At 39.1% G+C, this 26,757-nt stretch overlaps 1 protein-coding gene across 4 annotated transcripts in view; it reads right to left on the bottom strand.

The window, feature by feature from the left end:
• WDR17 (WD repeat domain 17) overlaps window positions 1-26,757 on the bottom strand; it is a 124,370-nt gene that overhangs the window by 6,819 nt on the left and 90,794 nt on the right. For 3 of the 4 annotated variants that reach the window (XM_074951187.1, XM_074951186.1, XM_074951184.1), the window contains 15 exons: window positions 25,216-25,380; window positions 22,311-22,513; window positions 22,012-22,161; window positions 21,787-21,917; window positions 20,225-20,350; window positions 16,556-16,711; window positions 15,396-15,460; window positions 14,537-14,669; window positions 12,475-12,563; window positions 9,717-9,816; window positions 8,428-8,567; window positions 5,139-5,159; window positions 3,530-3,641; window positions 2,306-2,447; window positions 2,100-2,202 (listed from right to left, as the gene is read on the bottom strand). In XM_074951187.1, the coding sequence (XP_074807288.1) occupies window positions 2,100-2,202; window positions 2,306-2,447; window positions 3,530-3,641; window positions 5,139-5,159; window positions 8,428-8,567; window positions 9,717-9,816; window positions 12,475-12,563; window positions 14,537-14,669; window positions 15,396-15,460; window positions 16,556-16,711; window positions 20,225-20,350; window positions 21,787-21,917; window positions 22,012-22,161; window positions 22,311-22,513; window positions 25,216-25,380 (1,836 nt within the window). The remainder of the gene's footprint in view (window positions 1-2,099; window positions 2,203-2,305; window positions 2,448-3,529; window positions 3,642-5,138; window positions 5,160-8,427; window positions 8,568-9,716; window positions 9,817-12,474; window positions 12,564-14,536; window positions 14,670-15,395; window positions 15,461-16,555; window positions 16,712-20,224; window positions 20,351-21,786; window positions 21,918-22,011; window positions 22,162-22,310; window positions 22,514-25,215; window positions 25,381-26,757) is intronic. The other variant, XM_074951185.1, reaches the window with a different exon arrangement.

The raw sequence follows: 26,757 nt of genomic DNA, 5'->3' as shown, positions 1-26,757 counted from the left end.
GTCCTCTCCTCAAAAGCAGGGGCCATGGTTACAGGGCAAGTTGCACTTTAGATCCCTTTTAGTTCCTCTTGGTGCATCCCTTTGTGACAGGCCTGGCTCCCCTGCACCCGTCTCCAGGGTGGAATCCAGTGTTCCAGTCACTTTGGAACTGGATCTCTAGGTTGCAACATCTCTTTCTCAAGAGTATTAATATGACAGGGTCAACTGGGTTTGGCACCTGTAAACTCTTTACCTCCAGGAGCCTGCAACAGCAGTCACTAAAAGTGACAAAAACAGCTTCTTCGAAAGAAAGCATAACATATTCATTCACTCAAAAGGTACACATTATGCAGAGCAAAGGGTAAAAACGAAGGTCTATATGTATATTTCCCCTTACCTAACTCTTAACATTTCCTTACAAGCTTTGATAAATTCATTAATCTTGGGGTTAGGAGAAACAGCCTGCTTGCTGCAGAGTCTCTATCAGAGACTCTCCACCAGGCAGCCTTTGATATCTCACACCTCCCCTTCTTTGTTCCATCAGGGTCTTTTAGACCAGCGTTGCTCAATGACCAGTCAGTCTGTGGAGTGGCACCAGTCCCTAAAATCTCCCTGACACAGTTTAGAAAGGCAGCAAGATGGTCCCTGGTATCAAAAAGGTTGAGAAACACTGTTTTAGAGTATGTCTACACTACAGTAAAACACCAGTGGCTTGCCTGGGTCAGCTCACTTGGACTCACAGGGCTCAGGCTGCAGGGCTATAAAATTGCAGTGTAGATGTTCAGGCTCAGGCTGCAGTTCAGGCTGTGGTGTCAGCCAGACAGCTACCTTCTGCACCAGTTCCAGCTGCCTATTAAATTTAAGATGCATCCCCCACAGACTGCACTGGGATAGTCTAACCTTGTAGTGACACAGGCATGAATGATAGTAGCTATATCTGAATTTGAAAGAGTATGTCGTACTCATCTGGCCAGACGTAGATAGTAAAACACCTTTTTGATCATGACAGTCACTTCTAAATGCAATCTTTGGTCTAGCCAGACTCTAGTTATTTAACAATGGCAGCTGAACACCCTCCTCTTTGGTGCAAATCAAATCTCCACTAACTCTTTGGGTTGTTTCTCTCAACCTACCAGCTTCAACTGTCTTGTCTGGATTGAGCCTCAGCCAGCTTGCTCTCTTCCATTCCCCAGTTTCACCTGTACATTGCATTAGTCTCAACAGCTCCAGCTTGATCATTTGAGTTGGAGACAAACTTTAAGGTCATTAGCCTGAAAATAATACCATCTGCTTCTCTTCACTAACTCCTTCAATAGACCAAATATACACATTGATACAAGAGGGGCAATAAGATGGAATCCTGCAGGACCCAACAAGAGAGTGCCCTTACAGTTGACAAATAATTGCCTATTACAACTCTTTGGGTCTTCTCAGCAAGAAAAAGCAACCTCCACCCCAGCAATTCCTGCCTGAGACCAAAGATGGGTCAGCAACACTTCATGATCAGCAGTTTGAAAGGCAGCTGACAGATCTAGAAGTTTAGCAAGAATACCTGATCATTGTTACCACAAAGGGAAAATTAAATGCAAGAAGTGCAGCCTGTGTACTAAACCTAGGTTTATACCCATTTTGACTAGAGTGTCAATGAGTTCTGAGGAAGCTAGATATGGTGATAGTGGTCTCACCACAACCTTCTCGATAACTACCCAAAATAGGGAATGCACAGGTTGTGGCCTGAAGGTCTCCCAACACCTTTGTCAATTCAGTGAAACTCAACCAGAGAAGATCTTGCATTTGTCCCTTCAAGATCCTGCTCTGCTACTACAGATGCAGATAGGTTGGCCTGAATCTGAATTTAGGACCTAACCTTCAGTCCCAACATTTGCAAAACACCCATTGGCTCAAAGGAAGTTTGCCCGTGTTAAGGCTGATGGATTAGATCATATGGTTGTATTTGTTATTTTTATTCAGGTGGCTAAGCTGAGAGCTATGTTGTAAAGATATCCAAGTGATTGCTAGCCGTAGGAAAGAAGCAGAACACATGACTGTAAACAAGGAGAAAGAGTAATCTTTAAAAAAGAGGGAAGCTTCAGTTTTATCATCATGGGAAACATACTCACTCACTACATTTATGCAGCACTAATCTTTCAGTGCGTATACAGCTTAGAAGATCAAGAAAGGGACACACTGAATCCAAAGTCCAATCTGAGCTACTAATTTGTTCTGTTGAAAAATACAAACAAAAAATGAAAATGGTAAATACCAAGCAGAAAGAAGCCAAACAAATGACTACATTGAGATCAGGTTCTTCCATTCATGAGCCTACCTTTAATATATTGAATGCCAACAGGAAGAGCTTTTTCTGGTTCTGTACTTAACAAATAGTATTTTATGGTTTCAAATATGTCTCCATTTGCCTGAGCAGTCTCTGCTAGCTGCATACATTCTTCTACACCTGGTAGATTACACTAGAAAACAAAGGTTTTACACAAGAAATAAATAGTTTTGTTTGAACATGGTAAGGTTCAAGAAACTACAGAAGTTCCCATAAAGCATAACAAAAACAGATTTTCTCTGATATGAAGAAAAGATCATTCTCTTTATTTAAACGTAATAAAGATTTTTTCACGGACATGTAACTCACCACTAGGAGAGTACACTTTGATCCCCTGTACAGGGATGCATACTGGTAGAGTCAGTATGCCAAATGCCTGGTGAATGTCAGCCTCAGTGTCTCAGAACTTTGTGAGGTCTTTCTCTGACAAACCCGTTGTCTAAGAAGTGACTAGATGAGCAGTTTGAGTCAAAAGTAAAGTAGTCAGAGGAAGCAGACTCTTCCAGGCTGCAGAGGAAGTCTGCCAGGCAAAGGAGCCAGTGGGCACCAGATGCAGTACCACAGAGATCAGGGTAGTGGGGGAAGAAGGCATTCTTTAATATGACTTCAGAGAGAAGGAGACTATAAGCCCTATTTACAGATGACTCTTATGACCATGAGCAATTGGAAACATTCTGCACTGGGGGGAATCCAGATTCTTATAGAGTTGGCCTTAGTCTGCTACTGCACACATAATAAGAACAGCCATCACCAAGCTCTTACCATCAGCAGATTTTCAAATGCTTAATAGAGAAGGAAAATCCCATTATTCTCATTTTATAAATGTGGAAACAGACACAGAGAAGTGAACGTGAATTACCCACAGTCACCCAGCAGGCCAGCAGCAAAGCTGGGAATAGAACCTACGTCTCCTGAGTCCCAGTCCAGTCTGATGGTCACTACATCAAACTGCCTTTATAGCATACCAGAAACCAAATACACATTTCTTATTGTGCATAAACTGATGGTAAAAGTATTATGCAGATTAAACAGAACAAAAATGGATATGAGAGATGATAATACAACATATTATTCGGGCCAAATTCATGCTAGGAATGAATTTGCCCTTAAGTGTTATGAATCTATCTACATATTAAGAAACAAATCAATACAAACATTTACTTGAATAGTAAAATGAGGTTTTTTTCTTAATTAATAAAAGCCCCTTAAATGTACCTTTTCATGTAGGTCATTTATCTCTGCTGTGGATCCAGGATAGAAAGCACATAGCTTTACTAACTGCAGTTCATTATTGGGAATCATCATGAGAAGATCTGCTGCCAAGTCCCTGTGCAAACAGAAAATGTGGCAGTTACTCTCAATGACATGTAATGGTGGAGATGCAGTGTCAGAGGTAGGACTGTTTTCTTTATACTCGCCTTTCCTCTTACACTGAAGAAATATGTGTTGTTGCTAGGGAAATGGAAAAGGGTGATCAGTCCAGTAAGCTTATTAGTGTGATACATGAGGCTTATAAAGAGAGTACTGCCTCTTTTTGCCCTAGTTCAACTCCAGGAAGTTGGTAAGGTGCAAAGCTCCCAGAACTTCATGAAATCAACATTAGTCAGCACTAAAGCTCACTGAAAAGTGTCTTGTAATTACAAGATGGGATTTTAAAACACGAAACAGGGACACATTTTCAGCCCAGTGCACATGGATTTGCCGTTTACAAGAATCTCACTGCTGAAAATACACCCTCTATTATTTTTACTTCATCTTACATAAAATAGCTTATAGGGAATATTTATTTATGAAATAATTAACACAGCAAAATTTTTAAATCGTTATTTTATGTGCCCAATACTTCCTTATCCTGGCTCCTGCTCTTTCCCCAGTTTTCTGTGCCTGTTCCTTGCACCACTACAAGCACCAAACAGGCACTACTCCAGGTCTGAACAACACTTCACTTGTTACCCACGGAATGGAGCTGTTAGCCATGAAATTTAGCTCTCTTCATCAGCAGAGCTATCTCTGACTGATGTTCCTGAGTCTACGATCCCCACATTTGTTTTGCCAGTAACTGTAATTATTCATTAATTAGGCCAGAATTGAATACACAGGAACTGAAACAGGAGTGACACCTTTGGGAAATATGGGGAAATGCACAATTTAGCCTCAAGCAAATGCAGATTGAGGCCGTTCTCCACACATACACATTTCCACAGAACATCAAGTATATGTCTGTATAAGGACAGTTACCATCTGCCAAAAAGCATAATGCACCCGGAGGTGAAGCAAGGGTGCCCTTCATTCCCTGCACTCATATTGGAGAAAAGGACCATTTAGGTTCAAATGCTCCTCAAATGGGGTGCAATGTCTTCTTGTTGAATTTTCGCACTATATACTTTGATGGGGCTAGGGAAGCTGGCATGTCCTAGTCATTATTCTGCCATTTTCTTATCACTCCCTTCCATTGAGGGGTGCGTTTTCATTTTCCAGCTCTACCTGATTTAGAATAGTTCTAATACCTTTAAGATATGACCCTAAATGTACATTCAGTTAAAAACAGAGAGACAGAGTGATACAAATCCCTATATTTTTATTCTTCTAGTGTGTTTACTCTTCACTTGCAGAGTTATGTGGTCACTTGAAAATGTTAGTGAATTGTTGCTTTGCAAACAACTTCCACCCATCTACCATTTTACAAAACATTTATATACATATTTTATCAACATTAGAAAAAAACAAAGAAACTTATACTTTAAGGTTATTTTTAGCCTATGCCAAAATCATAGAGCTTCAATGGATTTTTTTAGAATCTCTCTCTTTAGAAACAACAAAGTACCTGTATCCAAGAGATGGAAAGCTAAAAGGAAGATATTGAAACAGTAATGAGCAAAAAAAAAAAAAAGTTTTTGTTTACTAAATAGGGGACAAATTAATGAACAAACAGCACAACCATTCCAACAACCAGATAAATTTGGCTTTGTGAAACAGCAGCAGCAAATTACACCAATGGCTTGATTCTAACCCCCGCTGCAAAATTGAATCAACAAGCTATTTGGAATATCAGCTTGTGTCATTCAACATATAACAGCTAATTTTCCAAGATATACAGAAGCCATATCCAGAATGCAATCTTTGTGGAATCCTGAAATGGCTTTCAGGATCAGTTCCTAAAAAACTATTTCCATAACATAGTTTTGCTGGCATGTGCTGGCCTAAGCAGGGAAAAACTGTTTTTAAAAAACTTGGTAGAAGTCAGTTGAGACCGTACATTGAAAACAACTGTTTAAAACAAAGGTCTCTGTCATCCAAAACTGTGTTACCTGAAATGTTTTTCAAGAACCAATCTTGAAAAGAAATTCAGGATCTAGCAAAAATAGTGCAGCTAAGGCCAGTGAAGTAGGAGTTAAGCTTTCAATAAATAAATATTATTAGGATTCATCTACGGGAAAGAAGTGCCATTTTAGGAGTGGTAGGAGGTGATGGGCACAAACCAAAACTAAGCTGACATTATCAAACATTCAAAATAATTTTCCCAATATATTTTGTATTCGTTTTTGAGAGAATACCACTGGACGAATGTATAGTAAAATGTTCCATCAATAACCTATTCTGTGGCCTGCGTTGTGCAGGAGGTCAGACTAGATGATCATAATGGTCCCTTCTGACCTAAATATCTATGAATCTATGAATTATAAGTTAATCAGGGATCTTCCAGTATTCTGAGAAATGCACTATAGCAAAAGAAGAGTGCTTCAGAAGAACAGTGGGTATTTCTAAATTTAGACTGAGTTATGGAAAAGTAAAGATTTCTAATGGTAAAGGGAGTACCATATATGTTAGAGAAGCCAGGATTTCTGCTTCTCACTATAATGAGATATAGGTATAGCATAGGTATTTACTATTGCTATTTTGAAGTATCTGAAAGGGGTGGTGAACTGTGTTGCAGCAATCTCTGTCTAAAAATTTGTGCAACAACTGTAATTCTGAACACTGAGTTTACAAAGACTGTATAATGTATACACAACTGTTGTCCCGGTAATATTGACAAGCGTTGGTTGTATTAGCTGAGATGAGGTCGTTAGCTCAATGCAATGGTTTCTTCTAAGGGCCTGTCTATATGAACAATTAGATGTGGCAACATGGGGTGTGAATCTACCCTGCTACCCTTCTGTGGTCTAACTGCTCCTGTGAACCCTGCTGACATGCATTAAGAGTTTGTTAGAGTGCTTTCAGCTAGTCCCATTTCAAAGCGGACTAGATCAAAGTGCTCTAATGAACTGCTAATGTGAATCATCAGGGTACATACAGTTAGACCTCAGCAGGCGAGTACAGAATAGATTCAGAGACTCAGCTTTTAGTAGTCTAATTGTTTGTGTAGACAACTCCTAAGTGTGCATGGGAAAGTTACAAAGTGTTACAATTGTACCATTTCATCTATCTTCCTAATTCTATCTGCAGTGTTTCCTGTTCAGAAGTTACACAAAAGCAACTGTGCCCAAAATGATGGTGTGTCCTACAGAATAAGAATAATCAGGAATCTCAGGCCTGGTTTACTCTAAGGGTGGGGGGAAGATCGATCAAAGTTACACAACTTCAGCTACATGAATAACATAGCTGAAGTCGACGTACTTAGATCTACTTACCGCGGTGTCTTCACTGCGGTAAGTCAACTGCTTACACTCCCCCGTCGACTCTGCCTGCACCTCTGGCTCCGGTGGAGCACCAGAGTCGACAGGAGAGCGCTCAGCGGTCAATTTATCGCATCTTCACTAGATGCGATAAATCGACCCCTGCTGGATTGATTGCTCCGGAGGTAAGTGTAGACATGCCCTTAGAATGCAGGGATTCAACTACTATTGTAAGATGTGTTGTATGTGGACATGCCAGAACAGTTTTGTCAAAATTTTTGCTGTGCTGACATGCCAAACCATTGTAAAGACAAGAGCCATAAACCAATCATTTTATGCAATCAATGTTCCTGCAACGGTTTCTTTGATTAAACTAGACCTACTCTCCTGTGGAAATGAGGTCAACTAGGCTACTCTTGGTGTATCTCTAACTGGGTGATCGAATACCAACTTTGACAACAAAACGAAAACTTAGTTGTTAGATCCTTTTAAAAACAGATTGACTGTCCCACATTAATTCCTATTTCTCTAAACAAAATACAAGTCCTAAAACCATGCCTAAAGCTGATCCTGCACATGGCATCATCTTTTTCTCCCATTATATGTTGTGCTGTCTATCACAGAATGATAAGCCAAAACTGTACCCTGCCACAGTAAAACCAGTGCATGGAGGACAGTGTAATACAGGACCTTGTGAAACTTCCTTGGATGACACAAAGGCATGGCCTCCTTCTCCCAGAGGAAGTCAAACAGCAATTCTGTGGATCTTAATAACTTCTCAACTCTCCTAGCTATATTTGCAGTGCCATATTAAATTACCCCTCTCCTTCCTGGGTGTTTATGCCTTGCAATCCTTTTAAATACCATATCACAAATTTTTATCTAAGCTGCTGTTCACTCTTCACCTATGGATCACTTTTGGCCTTACTTCTTCCAAGTGACTTTTGTTAAGTTTCTTTCTCCAAGTGACTATTTTTACTCACTTTTATTAAATTAGTTTTAATAACCTGATTTGGGGCAAGTGAAGGAGCTTTACCTGTTCAAATACAAGTTAAGAGTTTGGTAATCATTGAGGAAACACTGCACCTGCTTACTTATTTACAATATGTACGCATGCATCTGTTTTCTGAGATTAATGAGGAATTGAGGAACATTTGGGTTCTTTATGCATTACAGGTCTGATACTGCTATTCTTGCTTAAGCAAAACACTAACTGCCTTTAATAGGTTTGCCTGAATAAAGACTTCAGTATAAGGGCCTATATTTCATTTGGCATACTATTTCTCTGCATTATATATTCCAGATCTCACCATCTCGACCTGGTATATATTAAATGATATCTCAATTTGTATCTCATTTCTGTCTGCGTCTGTCTTATAGAACTACAGAGGATTCTAAATGATAGCTTTATTCATATCATCCTATGGACTTCTGTCAGTTATAACAACTTTGTGTTTTGTTAGAAAAAAAATCTTCTTTGGAGTAAGAAATTCTTACCATGTTGTTACTGTCATACATTTTCTTGCTAGTAACTCTAGAGCATAATGTGTTGCTTGCGCTGCACTTTCTCCTAAGACAGTACCCACACTGACTGCCAACTCCAGTTCATTTCCACGAATCAGGTTTGCCATGGCAAGCTTGCTCAATAAGAAAATCATATCAGTAAGTGACACAAGCACTTTTTAGGATTCACTGTGACTAGCATGTTACATTCATTTGTGAGATTGTGCTTTCTACAGAGTGACAAAACATGCATTAATTACATAAACTAAAACTTAAAAGTTCTGCTTCTGAGAGGACTCAATAATTGTCTACCACATATCTGTGATCTTTTTATGAACAGAACTGCTTTCCTTTGGCCCAAACTCTAACATCATCCTTTGTCCTGCCAAACAGTCTAGAAAACAAATATAAATGAATATTGTTTCAATGGAATCTAGGATTCTCAGTTCCCAGCATAGACTGCAGGGGTGAGAGAAACCAGGCTGCCCCCTGCTCCTGAGTCCAGGAGACTTCAGAGTGGAGGTAGGAGCTTCCCCATCCTCATCCCACCCTCTCCTTGGGGTAAAGAGCAACTGAGGTGCCAGCAAGGACTGCAGAGGATAGGAGAGGCCACAAGACCTTTAAACACTTCTAGTTATGCTGTAACATAGGCACCAACTGATTGTCTGCTTTCTCTCCTCATCGCCCACTATTTTGCAATATATCTCTGTGGGGAGGCCAGAGTGGAAAAAGGACACAATGGGACAGTAATGGTGGAGCACTGGGACAGAGTGAGAGAGAGATGATAGTGATGGTTCGAAGTAAGGTAAATTAAAAAATAAATTAACCAACAAGAAATGTATTTTTAACATTTTGTGTACATGTTGTCTATTACTGTTTGCCTGTCTTGCCTATTTAGAGTGCAAGTCTTGTATTTTCCTGTGTGTTTTCATGTAGCACAATAAGATCCCTATTCAACACAAACAGTAAACACTAATATTTCTATTTCCCTATATTTAGAACTTATATTTATTCATATAATATTACATAAAATAATTTCTCTCTTTGCCTAAAAGTGATATCCTGGCCCCACTGAAGTCAATGGGAGTTTTGTCATTGACTTTCATGGAACCAGGATTTCAATCTATCAATGTGAATGAATAAAAAGTCATACTAAATGCAAATAATATATTTTAAAAATTACATAAATGTAGTCTGTTTTTGAAAATATGCTACAGCTGGCAATATAAAAAATAACCTATTACTGGTCTTTTCCTTTGTACAGAATAAAGAAAAAATATTACCTCAATATTCTCAACAGCTAGATGGCAACACGCTGCAAGCACCGCACGGCCATCCTGGAAATACCACTCTGCCAATTCTTTACTGACCCTGTGAAGAAGTCTGTAACAACAAAACAGGAATTCTGCAAGAACACTTCTAAAGGTAATAACGAAAACACCTGCAATCTTTATAAGTAAGGGAACCGAATGCAGTTGAGCACACTAACAACTAAACCAGAGGAGTTACTGACCCACTCTATTCTGATTATTCATTGTATCAACAGCACTAGACTTCAGCAACATAATCAGACCCAGCTATTTTTTGGGTCCTGAATTTTGACTGCATCTAAGTGGAGGACTAGAAACACAAATGTCTATTCCCATTATATTGTAAGCTCCTTGGGGCTGAGACCGTCTTTTTGTATTGTGCTTGTACAGAACCTAGCATGGTCCTGGTCCATGATTAGGGCTCCTAAAGTTATACAGATCCTAGGGCTATCAATTAATCACAGTTAACTCACGCAATTAACTCAAAAAATGAATTGCGGTTAATCGCAGCTTTAATCGCACCATTAAACAATAGAATACCAATTGAAATGTATTAAATATTTTTGGATGTTTTTCTACTTTTTCAAATATATTGATCTCTACTACAACACAGAATACAAAATGTCCAGCGCTCACTTTATATTATTTTTTATTACAAATATTTGCACTGTAAAAATGAGAAACAAAAGAAATAGTATTTTTCAATTCACCTCATACAAGTACTGTAGTGCAATCTCTTAATGGTGAAAGTGCAACTTACAAATGTAGATTTTTTGTTACATAATTGCACTCAAAACCAAAACAATGTAAAACTTTAGAGCCTGTGAGTCCACCTCAGTCCTACTTCTTGTTCAGCCAATCGCCCAGACAAACAAGTTTGTTTATATTTGCAGGAGATAATGCTGCCCGCTTCTCGTTTACAATGTCACCTGAAAGTGAGAACAGGCATTCGCATGGCACTTTTGTAGCCAGCATTGCAAAGTATTTATGTGCCAGATATGCTAAACAATCATATGTCCCTTCACGATTTGGCCACCATTCCAGAGGACATGCTTCCATGCTGATGATGCTTGTTAAAAAAATGTGTTAATTACATTTTTGACTGAACTCCTTGGGGGAGACCTGTATGTCTCCTGTTTTACATTGTTTTATTTTTGAATGCAGTTTTTTTATACTAATTTCACATTTGTAAGTTCAACTTTTATGAAAAAGAGATTGCACTACTGTACTTGTATTAAGTGAATTGAAAAATACTATTTTTTTATCATTTTTACAGTGCAAATATTTGTAACCAAAAATAAATATCAAGTGAGCACTGTGCACTTTGTATTCTGTGTTGTAATTGAAATCAATACATTTGAAAATGTAGAAAACATCCAAAAATATTTAAACAAATGGTATTCTATTATTGTTTAACAGCGTGATTAATCGTGATTAATATTTTTAATGATATGATTAATCACAATTAATTTTTTTAATCGCTTGAGAGCTCTAACAAATACTAAGTACTACTACGAATAAGCACCTGTGCATTTACAGGATGCTGATTTTACTATGTGCACATCAATACATGTCTGTACATTTGTCCTCAGAATTGGAGCAATAGCACTACATTTTCAAAAGCTCACTCACTGTGTACATTCAAATTTACCTCAACATCCATCTGCTTGTTCAAAAACCTGACTATGAAAATCAGATAACTGCACAAGCAGATACTTGTGCTTGCACTTGCACATACCCAGCTGTGCAAATATTACATGATTTATGTTTTTCAGTGTAGGTGCAAACATGGGTATGTTCACGGGTTTTACTGTGGGCATGTTTGATGGGGAGTCCACCCGACACTCTCCCTGTAGGGGTTAATGGAGGCCAGATAGATCAATTAACCTATTAGGTGGCAGACTGGGAGAATTAAGGCTGAAAGGAAAGCCCTAATTAGGGGAAGCTCACCTGTGCAGGAACAGGTAGGGCTTCTATAAAGCCAGGGGGCTGATAGCAGAGAGGAGTGCAGGGAAGTAGTCTGTAGTCACTTTCCAGTGAATGGAGGTTATTTGGGACTATTGAGGGTAGTGCGCAGTTAACTCCTTGGGAGGAGGGAGTTTGGTCTAGCACACCCACACATGAGAAAGAGTAGCGGCGGAGCATGCAGCGAGCAGGCAGAAGGGGGCCTTAAACCTGGAAAGAGCTGATTCTCCGGAATGGCTAGGAGCAGGCACCACCAGCAGTGAGTGGACCCTGTGACAGCTTGTCAGCCTTCACTATTTGAAAATTTGGCCAATAGTGTCCACTGTGTGGCATATTCCTCTTTGGAGAAATGCAGTGTTGCCTTCTGGAGCAGGGGAGGGGTTATGTGCCATTAACCTGACGATACTTACTAAAACATATTTTAGTAAAGTTTTAAGTATCATGAAAATTAAGACAGTTCTGTTGGTATTAAATAAGTCTAAAAAGTAGTCATAATAAACATTTCAAGCCTAATTTATCTGGAAAAATCTATTTGGAGCCAGGAGCTAACATTCACTGATGGGATCTGTTAATGCAGTAGCAGTTAATTATGAGCAGACTCTGCATTAACTAAGTATGGGAGCATACAAATGTCTGTTTCCTAGACTCCACACTTCTAGTGTCAAATCCAAGTACCAAGACTTCCAGTGTAGTAATTGTGCTTTATACTCTGCACTAAAAAATTTACTGAAAAACTTAAAAAGAAGTGACTTCTCTGTAGACTCACTCATTGTAATCTTCCAAATTTCCATCAGGATTTGAAGATCCATTTGATGCTGAAAGCTGTAAGATTTGCATATTTCCCTCACAAGCTGCCTAGAAACCAACAAATTAATCCATCAACCATAAAATACTTTTTCAACCAGATAATTTGACAAAGAATCCCTTTTGAAACCTGAGGGCTGTAAAGGAAATATTCTAACTAATAAACTAGTTTAGAACAACTCTGTTCCCAGGACCTTCTCAGCCATGCAGGGGCGTAAGAGGAAGCAAGACACCCCCACATCCCTAATGCAGTTGAAGTAGGTCTTCCCAGATTTCAGGCCCAAGGAAATGGTGGGAGAGCAGGGGCTACATGACAGATACTCCCTTTTCTAGAAGCAAATGGAAAGAATGAAGAATAAGCAGAGTCGTGGCTCTGCTCCTCAATATGCCTGCCAGCAGAGATGGATGCCTGTGAAAATTCAGGGCTGCAGAAAATTACTTCCCACCTGGAGTAAGACAGGAGCAGCCCAGGACTCAGTGACAATTCCTCCTGGACTCCACCTGGGGCAATGCAGCTATATGCCACTACACAGTCACGGCTGAATCAAAATGCTCAATATAGCCTTTAGTGATTTTATTGCTTAAAACTGTTATTTGATTAAGCCTTCGAAACAAGAAAGGCCAACAATGCTATGAACTACAGCAAAAGCATCATGGTGATGTTTCCCAGTGCCAAACAACTAAAAAGATCAATCCTAGCTGTATTGCTTTAAGGTTCAAGGAAAATAATTAGGCTGTGCATAAGTATACATCTAAGCTTTTTCCTCAGAGTATAATAACTAGTGAACAAAAGCAATGTGAACACATGGGATTTAAAAAACAAAACAAAACATGCATCAATAGTTCACAATGATTTAAGCTAAGACCACAAAAGCATTCTAGGGTAGTCAGGCCCAAGATAAAACCTTAGGGCCATCTTACTTACTTATTTATGCATGTAAGCTCTTTAAAATCAATGGAAACCACTTGCAATGAATAAAGCAAGAGAGAGTTGACATTCAGTGGAAAAAACAGGTAAAATATTCTGTCTTCTAAACATCATCTTACAGACATGATCCTATATCCCTTCTGCACCATGAGCTCAAATACGAATTTGGGGTGGCACAAAGATGGCAAAAATGGGGAACAAATATTTTCAAAGCTGGCCTAAAAGTCACACTGAACACATTAACAAAGTCAGGTATTTAAAACTGTACATTTTCTGCAATATTCTGAATTTTAGGAGCACATTTTTAGCACTTGGCTGCATAGTTTCATTGAATACATTCACTATCCTGCTTTTTTTTTTTTTGTATTTACATTAATCAAACTATTTGTTGTGAAGATCCTCTGAAAGATAGGATAGCATTTAGAACAGCGCAGAATCATCCTAACAGTGGCCCAATCCTGTACCCATTAAAATCAATGGCAGTTTTGTCAATTACTTCCATGTAACAGAATGAGGTATAAAATCTCCAAGTATGAGACCCCTTTCATGGTTTCCAAGTCAGAGTTGGCCAGCTGAATACATGAGTGACATGTGGGGTTGGGATTTTTGGCCATTTAACAGAAGTGCATGTGTCTGACCTATTAAATATACTCTTCATCTCAGATTTAATGCGGAAAGGTCAGCAACGAATCACTAAATTAACCCCCTCTCCAAAAGTATTTACTCACTAGCTCAGGGGTTCTCAAACTTTTTTTGCTGGACCCGCCTCTGAAAATACTTCAGGCTGGGATGACCTCCAGCCCCGCCCCAAAAGTGATCGTAAATTACTGTACATACCCCTAGGAGCATACTCGTGATACTGCCATCTTTACTTCTGTGCTGGTGGTGGCGCTATCTTCAGAGCTGGGTGGTCAGAGAGTAGCCACTGCTGTACCCCTCTCCTCCCCCAGCTTGCTCTCCTCCCGAAAATATTTTTTTTATCTTGTGACCCCCTTACAATAGCTTGTGACCCCTTTTTGGGTTGGAACCCCCAGTTTGAGAAATGATGCATTAGCTCATGATAAATATGGACCAATAGCCGTGTCAGCAATAATACCTGTGCAACAAGCAGAGCCTCTTTAAGTTGCCCTCTTGAAGTAAAAAAAGTGACTAGTTTCTCCACATCACCAGTAGCTATGCAGTATGGGATGACATCATCATTTTCCTCCTGAATTAACTGGTCAGCTCTCCTAAATGAAATTAAAAATGACCTGGCTGTTTAGTTTTATTTGGTGTTAAATATATTTATAGCACACCAGTGGTATATTTAGCAGTAGATGTACCCATCTGCCTTTCCAGACTCCAAGACACGTTGGGTATGTCTACATAGCTCATGGCAGCGAGCCTCCCAGCCTGGTCAACAGTTTTGGGATCATTGCTAAAAACTGCTGTGTAAACAGCACTTTGAAGTTGTGGCTATGGCTGGAGCTCAGGCTGTGAAGCACCTCCCCGCCCCTGCTCTAGGCTTTAGAACCTGAGCTCCAACCCAAACTGCTGTATCTACACAGCTATTTTTAGCAATGGGAGCACGAAGCCAAGTCTGTCAACACAGGCTTGGAAGCTCGCTGTCCCAGGCTGTGTAGACATATCTTTACAAGCTATACAAGATTCTCCCATGAAGACACCACATGAAAAGATTTCAAGCCTCATCTCCGATTCTACACCCAACCCTTAAACTTACTGAATAATATTGTTTTAAAATGTTCCAAGCTCTCTCTCTCTCTCTCTGGAATCCCTATTGAAATCCTCGCTCATTCCATCACAAATTTTAACGAACAATAAAAGCAACATCACTGGAATGTTGAAAAAGATGCCAGATACAGTTTACTTTACTAGTATTGATTATTTATATTTGTCTTGGTCCTTTATTTTATGCATATTATAAGTTACAATTGAGCAATGTGTTTTAGCCTTACCTTTGCATTAGCTTCTTCCAGTATTTCATAGATACACCTGGTGCAACTGAGAGTGCTTTGTCCCACTGAAATACAACGTTATACATGAAAATTTTACGTTTAGAAATAGTTTCAATCAATTACATGTCTTTTCCATTAAAAATAAAATTGTCATGAGGTAAAAAAAGAACAAAAAATTCTGTGCTACTTTTTACTTGTAAATTGGATACTCCAGAATGAATGTAACTAATGCCCAGATTTAAAAAGGTATTGAGGTACGTTCTTAAATATACAGATAGGCACTTCTGCAGATCCCACTTAAGTGAGTTAGGGCTTTTGTAAATCTAGTTAGGTACCTATGTGCTTTGTTAGAGCCTAAATACCCCTGTTTAAAATGTCATGTTCGGTTCCATGTTTGCCATCTTTTGGGGCCAGATTTACAGAGTTATTTTTTCAGAACATAAAAACGCTTTAAATTCTGTGTCAGTCTTATGGACCATAAAGAGTGTCACAATTCACGGGGTGTTGTGTACATTATTCCTCAATAAGATTGTTTTAGGAGTTATTTTAAACAAATCTATTATTGCACCCATCATCATAATGTTGAAATGCAAACAAACTGTTTTTATAATTTATTTATTTCTGTTAGTTTATTTATTTATCCAATATTCTCTTTATTGTTTGCAAAGTTTTCTCTGCAAGATCAGCATTGGAATACACACACACACACACACACACAATTAGCTTTGTTTTAAGCAGATGTATTTCTTACTAGTTACTGAAACTAAGTGACTGTTTCATTAAATGCAAAAATGACACAATAGGTAAGGAATACCTGAAATGCTATCACAAAGTGCCAACCTTAGATATAGCAACAGCATTTTAACAGAGAACAAATAACCATGGTTTAGTCTTCACTGATGCTATGACACAAAAACCCGAAAATATACCATTTTAGTTTGTACTTCAGTTAAAAGTCATCTGTTCTGAGCAACCAATTTTGTTAACCCCTTGTGTGTTTACTTTAGCCAAGTTTCATGGTATATGTTAAAAACATCAAAATTGTAGGAAGATCAATCTTTGCTAGATTTATAACTCTTTTGTTTTCTCTCATGCAGAGGTAGTATTTACTAGACTTTTATACTGTATTTAGTTCTTCATTAGTTGGTTTGGTACTTTACCTCTCCAAGCTCCACCATAAGTTCACAGTATCTCTGAATTTGTCCTAATCTTAAGTGTATTTCCGCAGCTTCCTTTAGCCTTTCCTCCTTGCTAGGTGCACCAATACCTCCTCCAAATTTGGACATTTTTACTGTTGTTAGTTCTTGGGCTTTGGACTGGTAAAGAAAAAAAGCACTATGCTTATTTTTTTTCTGATTAATACAATTATTGCTAAGACAAATAAGTATTAAAATCAAACATTTTAAAGGTAATATTAAAAGTGCCATTTGAGAAGCTAAACAACAGCTTTTTAACTAAAGACCTTAAACATTGAAGAGATTACGTTGAACTATTACATTGCTACACCCATTGCATTATGGCTAATTAGTTGTATTCATATATTTCTTTCATTCCATTATCCTGATTCATATTTGTTTGGATTATATATATTTTCATTTAATTCCATTCTTAGAACTTGTTGATATCTTATACATACCCATATGCCACCCCATAAAAATCATTACCTTGTATTTTTTTGAAAACTCATTAAACACACATTTTGTGTAAACACACACATGGGGGGAGGGTGAGTGGTGATGGTAACTAAGGCCCTTAGTTCTGATGGGAATATGGAGCTGAATCTAAGTGAGGGTAGGATTATGTAGGTGGGTTTTGTTTCTGCCCTTGAATCCTCATAACCTGCCATGTCCCATTCCCTCCATGACTATTTATATTTTTAACCATAATGGAGGTAAAGATTTCAGTTATGACTAATAAAAGGAGAAGAGGCATTTTCCCATGTGCTAACTGTATACAAGAGAATTTATTTATATAGAGGTAAAATACAAAAATCACATTGTCTTAACTAAGTAAGAGAAATAAGGCAAAAGTGAATTTTTCTAACCCTCCTCCCATGTAAAGGGCTCTAATTTTACCTCAACTATCTCCCAGTCATAGCTGCACGTGTGACAATTTTTGCATTCATGACTTCACAGCACCACCTACTGAAGATGGAGATTGAATCAGACCTTTACAGAAGTGGGTAATGCAGGGATCAGTTCTTGGCCATACGTTATTTAACACTGATTAATGACCTGAAAGAGACCCTTTCAGAGAACAGTTCCATTGCCTGCATCTACAGTTTTCTCAAGAAGCAACAGAATAAAACTGACCTAACTCTTGCCAGTTTCATTGTTCTCTACAATATTCTGAAATAGCAGCAGTGAAAAAAGCAACAACACTCTAGACAGATTTTACTTTGCAGTAGTTTAAGGAAACCTAACAGCAAACAGCATAGGTGTTAGAGCGCATTGTCTGCAGACTTAGGAGACCAATACTGAGGATGAGTTAATCCTGAAAATGTGAACTGAGTATATCTACACAACCATAAGGGCTGGATTTTTTAAAGAATTTAGGGGAAGGTTTAGAGTTTTGCAGAATTTGATGGCATTTGCACAGAAAAAAACCTTACTACATGCCATGTTAGTGGAGGTTTCAAGCCCTACTCTCAATTTTTTGTCTTTTTTTCGAAAGCTGTGATTTGAATGTGCCTAATTCAAATGTAATTATGGAAGTTTGATCCTGAGGGATATTATGAAGACAAAGAGATTTTCTGTTTGCTTTTGCTTTTTCAGTAACATATTATCAGAGTAAGATGTGTGCTGAATTATAAACATCATGGTTACATAATCAAGTTATCTGACACATTGAACATCAAAGTGCATAATAACAAGAGTTAGTAGTCTGACTCCACAGCGCAGGCTGCTAGAATGTTTTCATTTTTCCATTGTTTTGAAACGCTCTCTCTGTTTTTAACAGACCATAATCTAGCATTTTACCACTCAACATAAGGGGTAATCACAGGTGCTTCTAATACAGGGCAGAACAGTACAGAGAACTGCAAGTAAAATGTTTATCATGAGTTCTCCTTTGCATAGCAACTAAATCAACAGAGTAGCTGTGTGTTCAAACCTTTGCTTTCGTTTACTCCTGTTGTTCCTATTAATGTGTGAGAAGAGAGACAGGCGGAGTCCAGGACAAGGCAGAAATAACAGCTTTTTACAAAAGAAAAAAGGAAAAAATGGGAGATGGGAGAAATTTGTATTACAGTAGCAGTAGCAACTAGATGTCTCAGTCATGGCGAGGATCCCATTGTGCTGGGTGCTGCACAAACAAAGTAAAAGATGGTTCCTGCCCCATAATCCAGACACAGTAAGTGGATTTAACAAACAATTGGACACCCCTACTGGCAGTTTCCCTTAGGCATCATCGTAGAACTGGATCCTAAGTGGGATTTGAAGGAAATCAAAGTATCAAATTTACAGACTGCCTTTGGGGTGGGTGGGGAATGAGAAGGTTGTTCCATGAGTAAGAATAGCATGAAAGGAAGTGTGTGGTTAGTTGTGGGAGAAGTGGACAAATGGGCTATGCATCATTGGTAGAGCCAAGAGCGGGAGATAATGTGATAAAATACAAGAACCTAACAGGGGCTAAGCTGTTGAAAGGTCTTAAAGATAAGGACCAAAGGCAGTGCAATACATCCTTGTGACAGGGTAGTCTGCCCCTAAAGAATAAGGTACCTAGGGGTCAGTCCATCCCCATCATGTAACATGGCCCTTCAAGATTTTGAAAGGTCAGATGTATATAAAAAGACCTAAGAGATATCGAAAGAAAGGAAACGGTCCTGGAAATAATTGGGGTTTTTGGGGCAATCCAATCACTGTGTCTTTATGCGCACTGGCCAAGAGCCTTGCAGAGAGGGCAGGACAAGGCTCCCCTCTCACCCAACCAACTGGGGATGAGGTGAGGGAAATGGACCAGCTTAAATACTGCCTCCTCTGTCATTGCAGAGCAGACACTAGCAGAAGAAGTTTGGATGCTGAACCCTCTGAGCCTGAGAGTTAACTGAGGAAAAGAGGCCAGCTAAAGGAGAAGGAGGCTAATGCCTCTGGTTGGCTAAATTACAACCCAGCTCCAGAGAGGAGAACTGGAAACTCCTATCTTAAGAAGAGAAGTAATAATTATCTGAATTACCCAGGTCCAGGAGGAGGGGTGTGGCTCCTGGCTTAAAGAGAAACAGGGTGACTGTTTCATTGACCTGTCCCAGAAGGAAAGCTGGGGACTCCTATTTTGAGAAAGCGATGATGTGAAGTGCTACCCCAACTCCAGGAAGGGGGCCCAAGAGGTCTCCTGAACAGGGGCAGGGAGCTGACCAGGACTCTTATACAGACTGAGCGTGGGGTGAAATGAGATGACTATCAAAAGTGAGTTACACTTTCTAGAAAGATTTAGTAAATCAGACCCCATGAAGGGGGTACATGTTTTGAATTAATCTAGTCTGGGTAACTGATTGAAAGAACCCAAGGGGGTGCTGCATGCAAAGCATCTGCAGGGCCATGAAGGGGTATGCTGGAGGGCAGCGCCCCATGAGAGTCCACAAGGAAAGAAGAGCCGTACTGGAGATGTGATCCAATGCCTCTGTCAATAATCCATGTTTCACTTGTGTCCATGAGCTTTATCCTCATATCTGAACTTTTGCAAAAAGAAGAAATGTGTACCTTTTTTCTAAAATGTGACTGCTTTTCATTGTAAGTGTTCAGCTTTGTAAAGCAGTGGATTTTCATATTTTTATAACTAAAAAATAAAACTACTGATGTACAAGTTTCACATAGTCTGCATACTTTACTTACCATTCTAAATCTAACCAGATGTTTCATATGCATAATTCCTTTGCAGTAGTTTTGTGGAAGCAAGCTATCGTCCTGTCCTTTTATTACAGCAACGAGGTCCCACAAATTTTTACTGCCTCCTGGAGGCTGAAATAATTAAAAAAAAAGAAACAGATTACAATAATGTGCTAGAGATATTAAAATGAAACCTGCAAAGGATATGGTATGAATTTATTAGTCAGTTCAAAGGTAAACATTTTCAGAGTCTATCAGGTTAGACACACACTACAGTCTTTCGAATAAGAACTATTAGTGCAGTTAAGTGTATCAAGATGAGACCTGTATCAGTTATATATCCACAAAGCACAACATACTTATACACATACAGAGCACACACATACCACATGTGTGGAGAGGATATCTGTATAAAACTGAAGAAGCATATGAAAAATTGCAGAGATGTCATAAATAAAGAACACATGATGGTGTCATATGGAGGTTTTACTGCCATGAGTTAGAAGTGGTTGCATTACTCATATGTGGCAAACTAACAAATGATCTGCATCATCCTAAAAGAACGCTGATAAAACCTTTGTTCATCACTATACCATCATTCATTTACTATATGCCATATGTATTACAGAAAGGCTATTTTGGGAATGTTTTAGTGAAGTTTTAAAAGTTTTAATGGGTCTAATTCTTGTATCCCTCTGCCTGTAAAGCCAGGTACCTAGGTTACCATGAGTCTAGGGCTCAGAGAGAGATTAAATTTAAACTAAAAAAAATATTAAAACACCATTAAAGTAATCTGAAAAGCCTTTTTAGAGATAAAAGTGTCATAAGTTTAATGCCTGAACTGGGAGCAAGCACTGGGTCCCAATTCTAGTCCTAAGAGTTTAGGAATAGGACTTCAAGTTGGACAGACTTTACTAGTAGTGACGAGAGCTTATGAAAAAAATTCCAGAGACTTTCTGATGCATGAGAAATTATGATACATTTACATTTGTTTTCATCCCAAATCAAAATGAAACACCAAAATATTGATATTTTTTGCAGAACAAATATTCCATAACATTCTGATTCAGAATTTTTTGTTTCTATGTTTTTGACTGAAACAAATGGGGCCACTAGGTGAGAAGGGGGGTTGGGTGACCCGGAATTACAACTGCCCTGAAGCAGCTCAGACAACCATAGAGCTTAATGCAGACTCAACCCAACCTGAAACACTTCACTTTGACAAACAAACAGTATATTTAAATTATGGGTGGACAAACTAAAGCAATTTTATTGATTTTCTCCATGGAAAATTCTACTGAAATTTATCTACTGCAGTGGAAAATTAGGATTCTGATTACACAATATTTTCTGATGGGGAAATATATCATTTGAAATTTTTAAACCAGCTCTAGGAGGGACATTTTTCCATCTACAAACTATCACAAAGCAGAAGTCCTCCTCGCATATTCTGAACCTATATTGAGGGAAATAGTACATGGGGAGGGGAGAAGAAAGAAGAAACTTTTCTTTTGCATTTTAATTTAAGGACTACATGCACGCGCAACATGTTGATGTGGAATACTTACTGACAAACATTCTGAAAACCACCTTAGTTTTTTCCCTCGAGGATTACCAATCAGCTTGTCCACCTCCTGTTTAACATCCCTGGATACTTTACCACATAGCAAGGGAGGAGCACCTGGTTCCACAGCACGATCTAATCAACACAAATGTTTTTGTACATAAACATTTTATTAAAAGGTAGTCTAACACAAATCAAATGAAAGTAACAGTATGTATAATTTACCTACCAGTATTGCCAATGATCTCATCCCAAGATCTGTCTGCCAGGATATTTATTTGGAGAGGGTTTATCAGAGGTGTTAAAGACCAAAGTCTCACAGTGGAGTCACGAGAACAAGAGGCCATAGTGAATGGACGACTAGGATGACATGTTAATCCTAATAGAGAGACCATTTTAAACATTATTCAGACAACTAAATTTATCTGCTAATTAGTTTTAAGGAAAATATATTATGGACTTTTAAGGTATCACAAATACATTTTAGCAAAATAAGAATGGAAACATTAACATTTAAAACTATATTACCATATACATCTGCACCATGATCATAAACTGTGTCTAGACAGGTTCCATTTCTTGTGTCCCACACCCGAATTGTATAGTCCCAGCTGCCTGATATTAATAGGTAAGGGATTTCAGTATTCCACATTAGTCCCCGTACTGGTGCTGTATGTCCACTAAGAACATTTATACAAGCATCTTGTGTGTAATCCCATATTCGAACAGTGCTGAAAACAAGACACAAAAAGCATATATCCATCAATATACCAAAACATGAACACACCTGTACATTCAGCAAAATTCTGAAGTTCATATTTCACATGGAGTATTTACTTACCTAGATTTACACACACTGTAATACAAGAGCTTTTATCCAATGCTTTGGGCACCCTATACACTTTGTTAAAAGAACATTAAAATAAAGAGACCCATCAGTTCAATTCAAATATACCGTGACAGCAAAAATATAACTGAAATTCATAGATTAAAAGATTCCAAAGCCAGAAGGGATCATTATGATAATCTAGTCTGGGCTCCTGTGTAACACAGGTATAGAACTTCCCCAAAATAATTGCTCGACATCCCCAAACTGTGGGGTGCACCCCTCTAGGGGGGGCACAGAGGAACATTCTGGGGAGGGTGGGTGGCAGGGCTCGGGCCAGCCCTCCCGGGGAGTGTGGAGGGAGCATCATCCAGCTCCACTCCACCCCCAGATCCATTCCTGACTCCGGCCCCACCCGTGGCCCTGGCTTCCAGCCCCGCTCCTGGCCCCACGCCCAGCCCCAGCTCCACACCTGGATGCAGCAGCTAGCCCCTGCCACAGCCTGGCCACGGCTCCCCTCCCAGCCACAGGTCCCAGCCCCATCCCCACCACCACCCCTAGCCTCAGCCACTAGCTGGGCTCTGTTCCCGCCCTGGTCCCAGACCCGCCCCCAGCTGTGGCCTTAGCCTTGGCCCTCTTACCCCATCTGCCACCCCCTGATCCCCCGGAGCCACAGCCCCACTCCCAGCCCCAGTTTGGGGGAGGGGGGTTGCAGACAGGAGTAAGAGGAGGGGCGCAACACTGAAAAGTTTGGGGACCACTGTTCTCGAGCATATCTTTAAGAAAAACATCCAGTCTTGATTTTAAAATTATCAGTGATCGAGAATCCGCCACAACCCTTGGTTAGTTGTTCCAATGGTTAATTACTCTCACTGTTAAAAAAATCTACACCTGATTAACAGTCTGAATTTGTCTAGCTTCAACTTCTAGCCATTGGGTCATATTACACCTTTCTCTGCTAATCAGCAGTTCTCAATAAGTGGTCCGCGGCCCTCTGGGGGGGCCGCAGGCAGGTTTCAGGAGGTCCACCAAAATAAATCAGAGAGCAGGACCGGCGCTAGACTTGCTGGGTTCCAGGGCAGAAAGCCGAAGCCTGAGCCCTGCTCCATGGGGCTGAAAGCTAAAGCCCAAGTAACTTAGCTTTGCAAGGTCCCCTGTGGTGTGGGGCCCTGGGCAATCGCCCTGCTTGCTACCCCTTAACACTGGCCCTGGCTTTTAACCTACTGGATATGCAGAAAATCCAGTTGAGACACAGGTGGGCCGTGGAATTTTTATAGCATATTGGGGGGGGGGGGGGGGCTCAGAAAGAAAGAGGTTGACAATCCCTGTGCTAGATTGCAGAGCCCATTATTAAATATATGTTCCCCATGTACGTACTTACAGACTGTCAATGAAGTCACCCTTTAACTAAACTTGTTAAACTAAACAGATTGAGCTCTTGAGTCTATCACTATAAATAATGTATTAAATTAAATCAAGTCAGCCCTCCTTTCCTGCCCTGCACAATCCCAGGCCTACACCTAGGCCTGCTCTACACTCCTTACAAACTATGGAAAGAAAGAGGGTCTTGCAGTGCACCTTGAAGGCTACCAAACTCAGGCTGTTATGGACTGAGGGAGGAAGTCAGTTCCGAAGTCCCAAGCCCCTAATGGGGAATATCCTGCCAGTTGCCCCTTCTCTCTTATATTGAATGGGTTTCATCTCAGATGCCTCTGCTGACAACAACTATGGCAGTTTGCCACAAAAGAGAGGCATACTCCTCGATAAAAAAGGTCCCAGGCCATTTAGAGTTTTATAGGTCAAAATCAACATCTTAAAATTAATATGGAAAAGAACATGCTCAGAGCACAAATTGTGGAGTACAGGTTTAATATGCTCAAAAAATGCTGCCAAATTCTGTCAGTATAAGTATTTGGGCAGACAATACCTTTGTTTAAAATATACGTCATGACAGGTACTTGTATTTTATAGCCTTATGCTTATTACCATATTTATTTGCCTTTGTAAAATGAAAGATCCTACTGTGTGTTTATGTATAATTTCTATGGTATGCTTCTCACTAATAAACTCAAATTGTTCTGAGTAAGCCTTACAGGAGCATAACAATATTCAGAATGACTTCCAAGCAGAAATTCAAAGGGAAAGGTCTTGCCACATAACTTTGAAGTGTCCTCTCCTACATACTGCCCTTTTTACCACCCACCCACAATGGCCATCCACAGATGATATTCAGTCTATCATACTCTAGATAGTCACACAAGGGAATCTTATTCCCTCCACTCACAGGGTCTTGGATGCAATGTGAGTATGTAGTATCATCCCAATATAATTTTTAAGTGGTGGGTGGCAGTCACTGACTCCATTATCTGGGTAGAGTATAGAGCATTGTAGTCATGTATCTGTCACATGGCTTCCTCAGGACACTAGCACTGCTCCTCAGGCATGGAGCCAAGCCAGGATTTGTAATGTGGAGGAGGCAGGGCTACAGTTTGGACCTGAAATGTTATTCACAGACACAATGATAGTAATGTTGGGGGTTTTTTTTATAGTGTCAGCACCAGTGCAACTTGAGACCTTAAGTCTCTCTCAGAATCTAAGAATACACACCCATCATCAGAACCACTGCAGAGGATTCCTTCTCTCAGAGGAGACCACCTTACATGAAACACCTTTGCGGTATGCCCCGTAAAAACCTTCAGTGGCTGATCAGAGCTAGTTGCTAGGTAATAAACACGAACATTTTTATCTTCACATCCAGTGGCTATCATATCTCTGCAAAATGACAACAGTACAATAATCAGCTATTGGAGTCAGTAGAAATATATTGTTTTTAATTCTAAAAAATACAAATGTAGCACGCCTTTTAATGTATATCTCAGAAAATTTGACTTGTATTTGCTTTTTTTCATTTAATCTCTAACAGTTAAAATTATACTTCAGTATATGATACACAACTACAAACAGTGGGATAGACCCTCACCTAGTGTAAATAGGCAAAGTTCCATGAATTTCAATGGAGCTATAAAATTTACACCAGAATCTAGCCCATTATTTGTCAATAAATCTACTGAGTACACAGTAACAACAGAATAATTTTTTGCACCTATCACTAACTCTGCCCAAAGGAAAAATTTACAAAATAAATGAACAGATCTGTTTCCTGTTGTTCTTTTCTCTGCTATTCCTTAAAGCCTGGTTGCCATATTTACAAAACAAGGTTTTAAATAATAATACTGTCTGTATGTGTTGTGCTCAGGATTAGGCTATGTATATAATTACAGAATTTTTTAAAAAAGGAATAAATTGAAACGGTACTTGAAAAAACAGAATAAATGGAAATGGTATTTGAAATGAAGGTCAAATAGTGACAGAAAAATAGGAGATAAAGTCACATATCCATCACTATGTATTTTATTTTTAACCATTTCCTTATGGAAAAGTTATCCAGCTGTGTCCAGTTCTCCCATTATTTCACTGCACCCAATCTGACCTCCTAGTTGCTGAACCCCTGAACCTTCCCTTTCCACCCACATCCAGCAGCTATGACAATCTCATTTGCAACTGCCAAACTCCCCTGCAGTTTTCTCTCCCCCAGCATGCACTCAGATTGCTGCAAGATTAGTATTAAAAATTCAACATTACAATTTAAGTCAACCTCATAACCTCACAAACACAACAGATCAGATATTATTTTTGCTTTTATATATTGTTAATAAGGTGCTATCATCAGCATAGTATGAGCAAGCACTGCAGAGAGAACATAAAACGTTTGATTCAGCAGATGTATAGAAATTTCAGTCCAGTCCTTTTTAAAAAAGCAATTCAAATGTTATCTCCGTTTCCTACAGATATTCTGGCAATTAACTGTGTTCTGCAAATGATTACTTTTTTAAAAAAGCTGTTTAGTATTCTTATTTTGAAAAAATGAAGTGCTTTCTGGAAAGTTTAAAGATCACATTCTAAATTATCTTTTTCTTATATTATCAGTTAAAATAAGTTAGCCTACATGATGATATTCATGTTTGCCTTTTCTAAGCAAATATTTTTGATCATATTAAAATACTAGCAAAGACTAGGAGGGAGAAAATTATCCACCACAGACTGTAGACACCTTTTAAAACTGAAGTCTTCCAGGGTTCTTAAAATCAC

The sequence above is a fragment of the Natator depressus genome, chromosome 4 (genome assembly GCF_965152275.1).
Source record: "Natator depressus isolate rNatDep1 chromosome 4, rNatDep2.hap1, whole genome shotgun sequence".
NCBI classification, from domain to species: domain Eukaryota; kingdom Metazoa; phylum Chordata; order Testudines; family Cheloniidae; genus Natator; species Natator depressus.
Note: the sequence above shows the minus strand (reverse complement) of the source record. Positions and strands in the feature narration are given on the sequence as shown.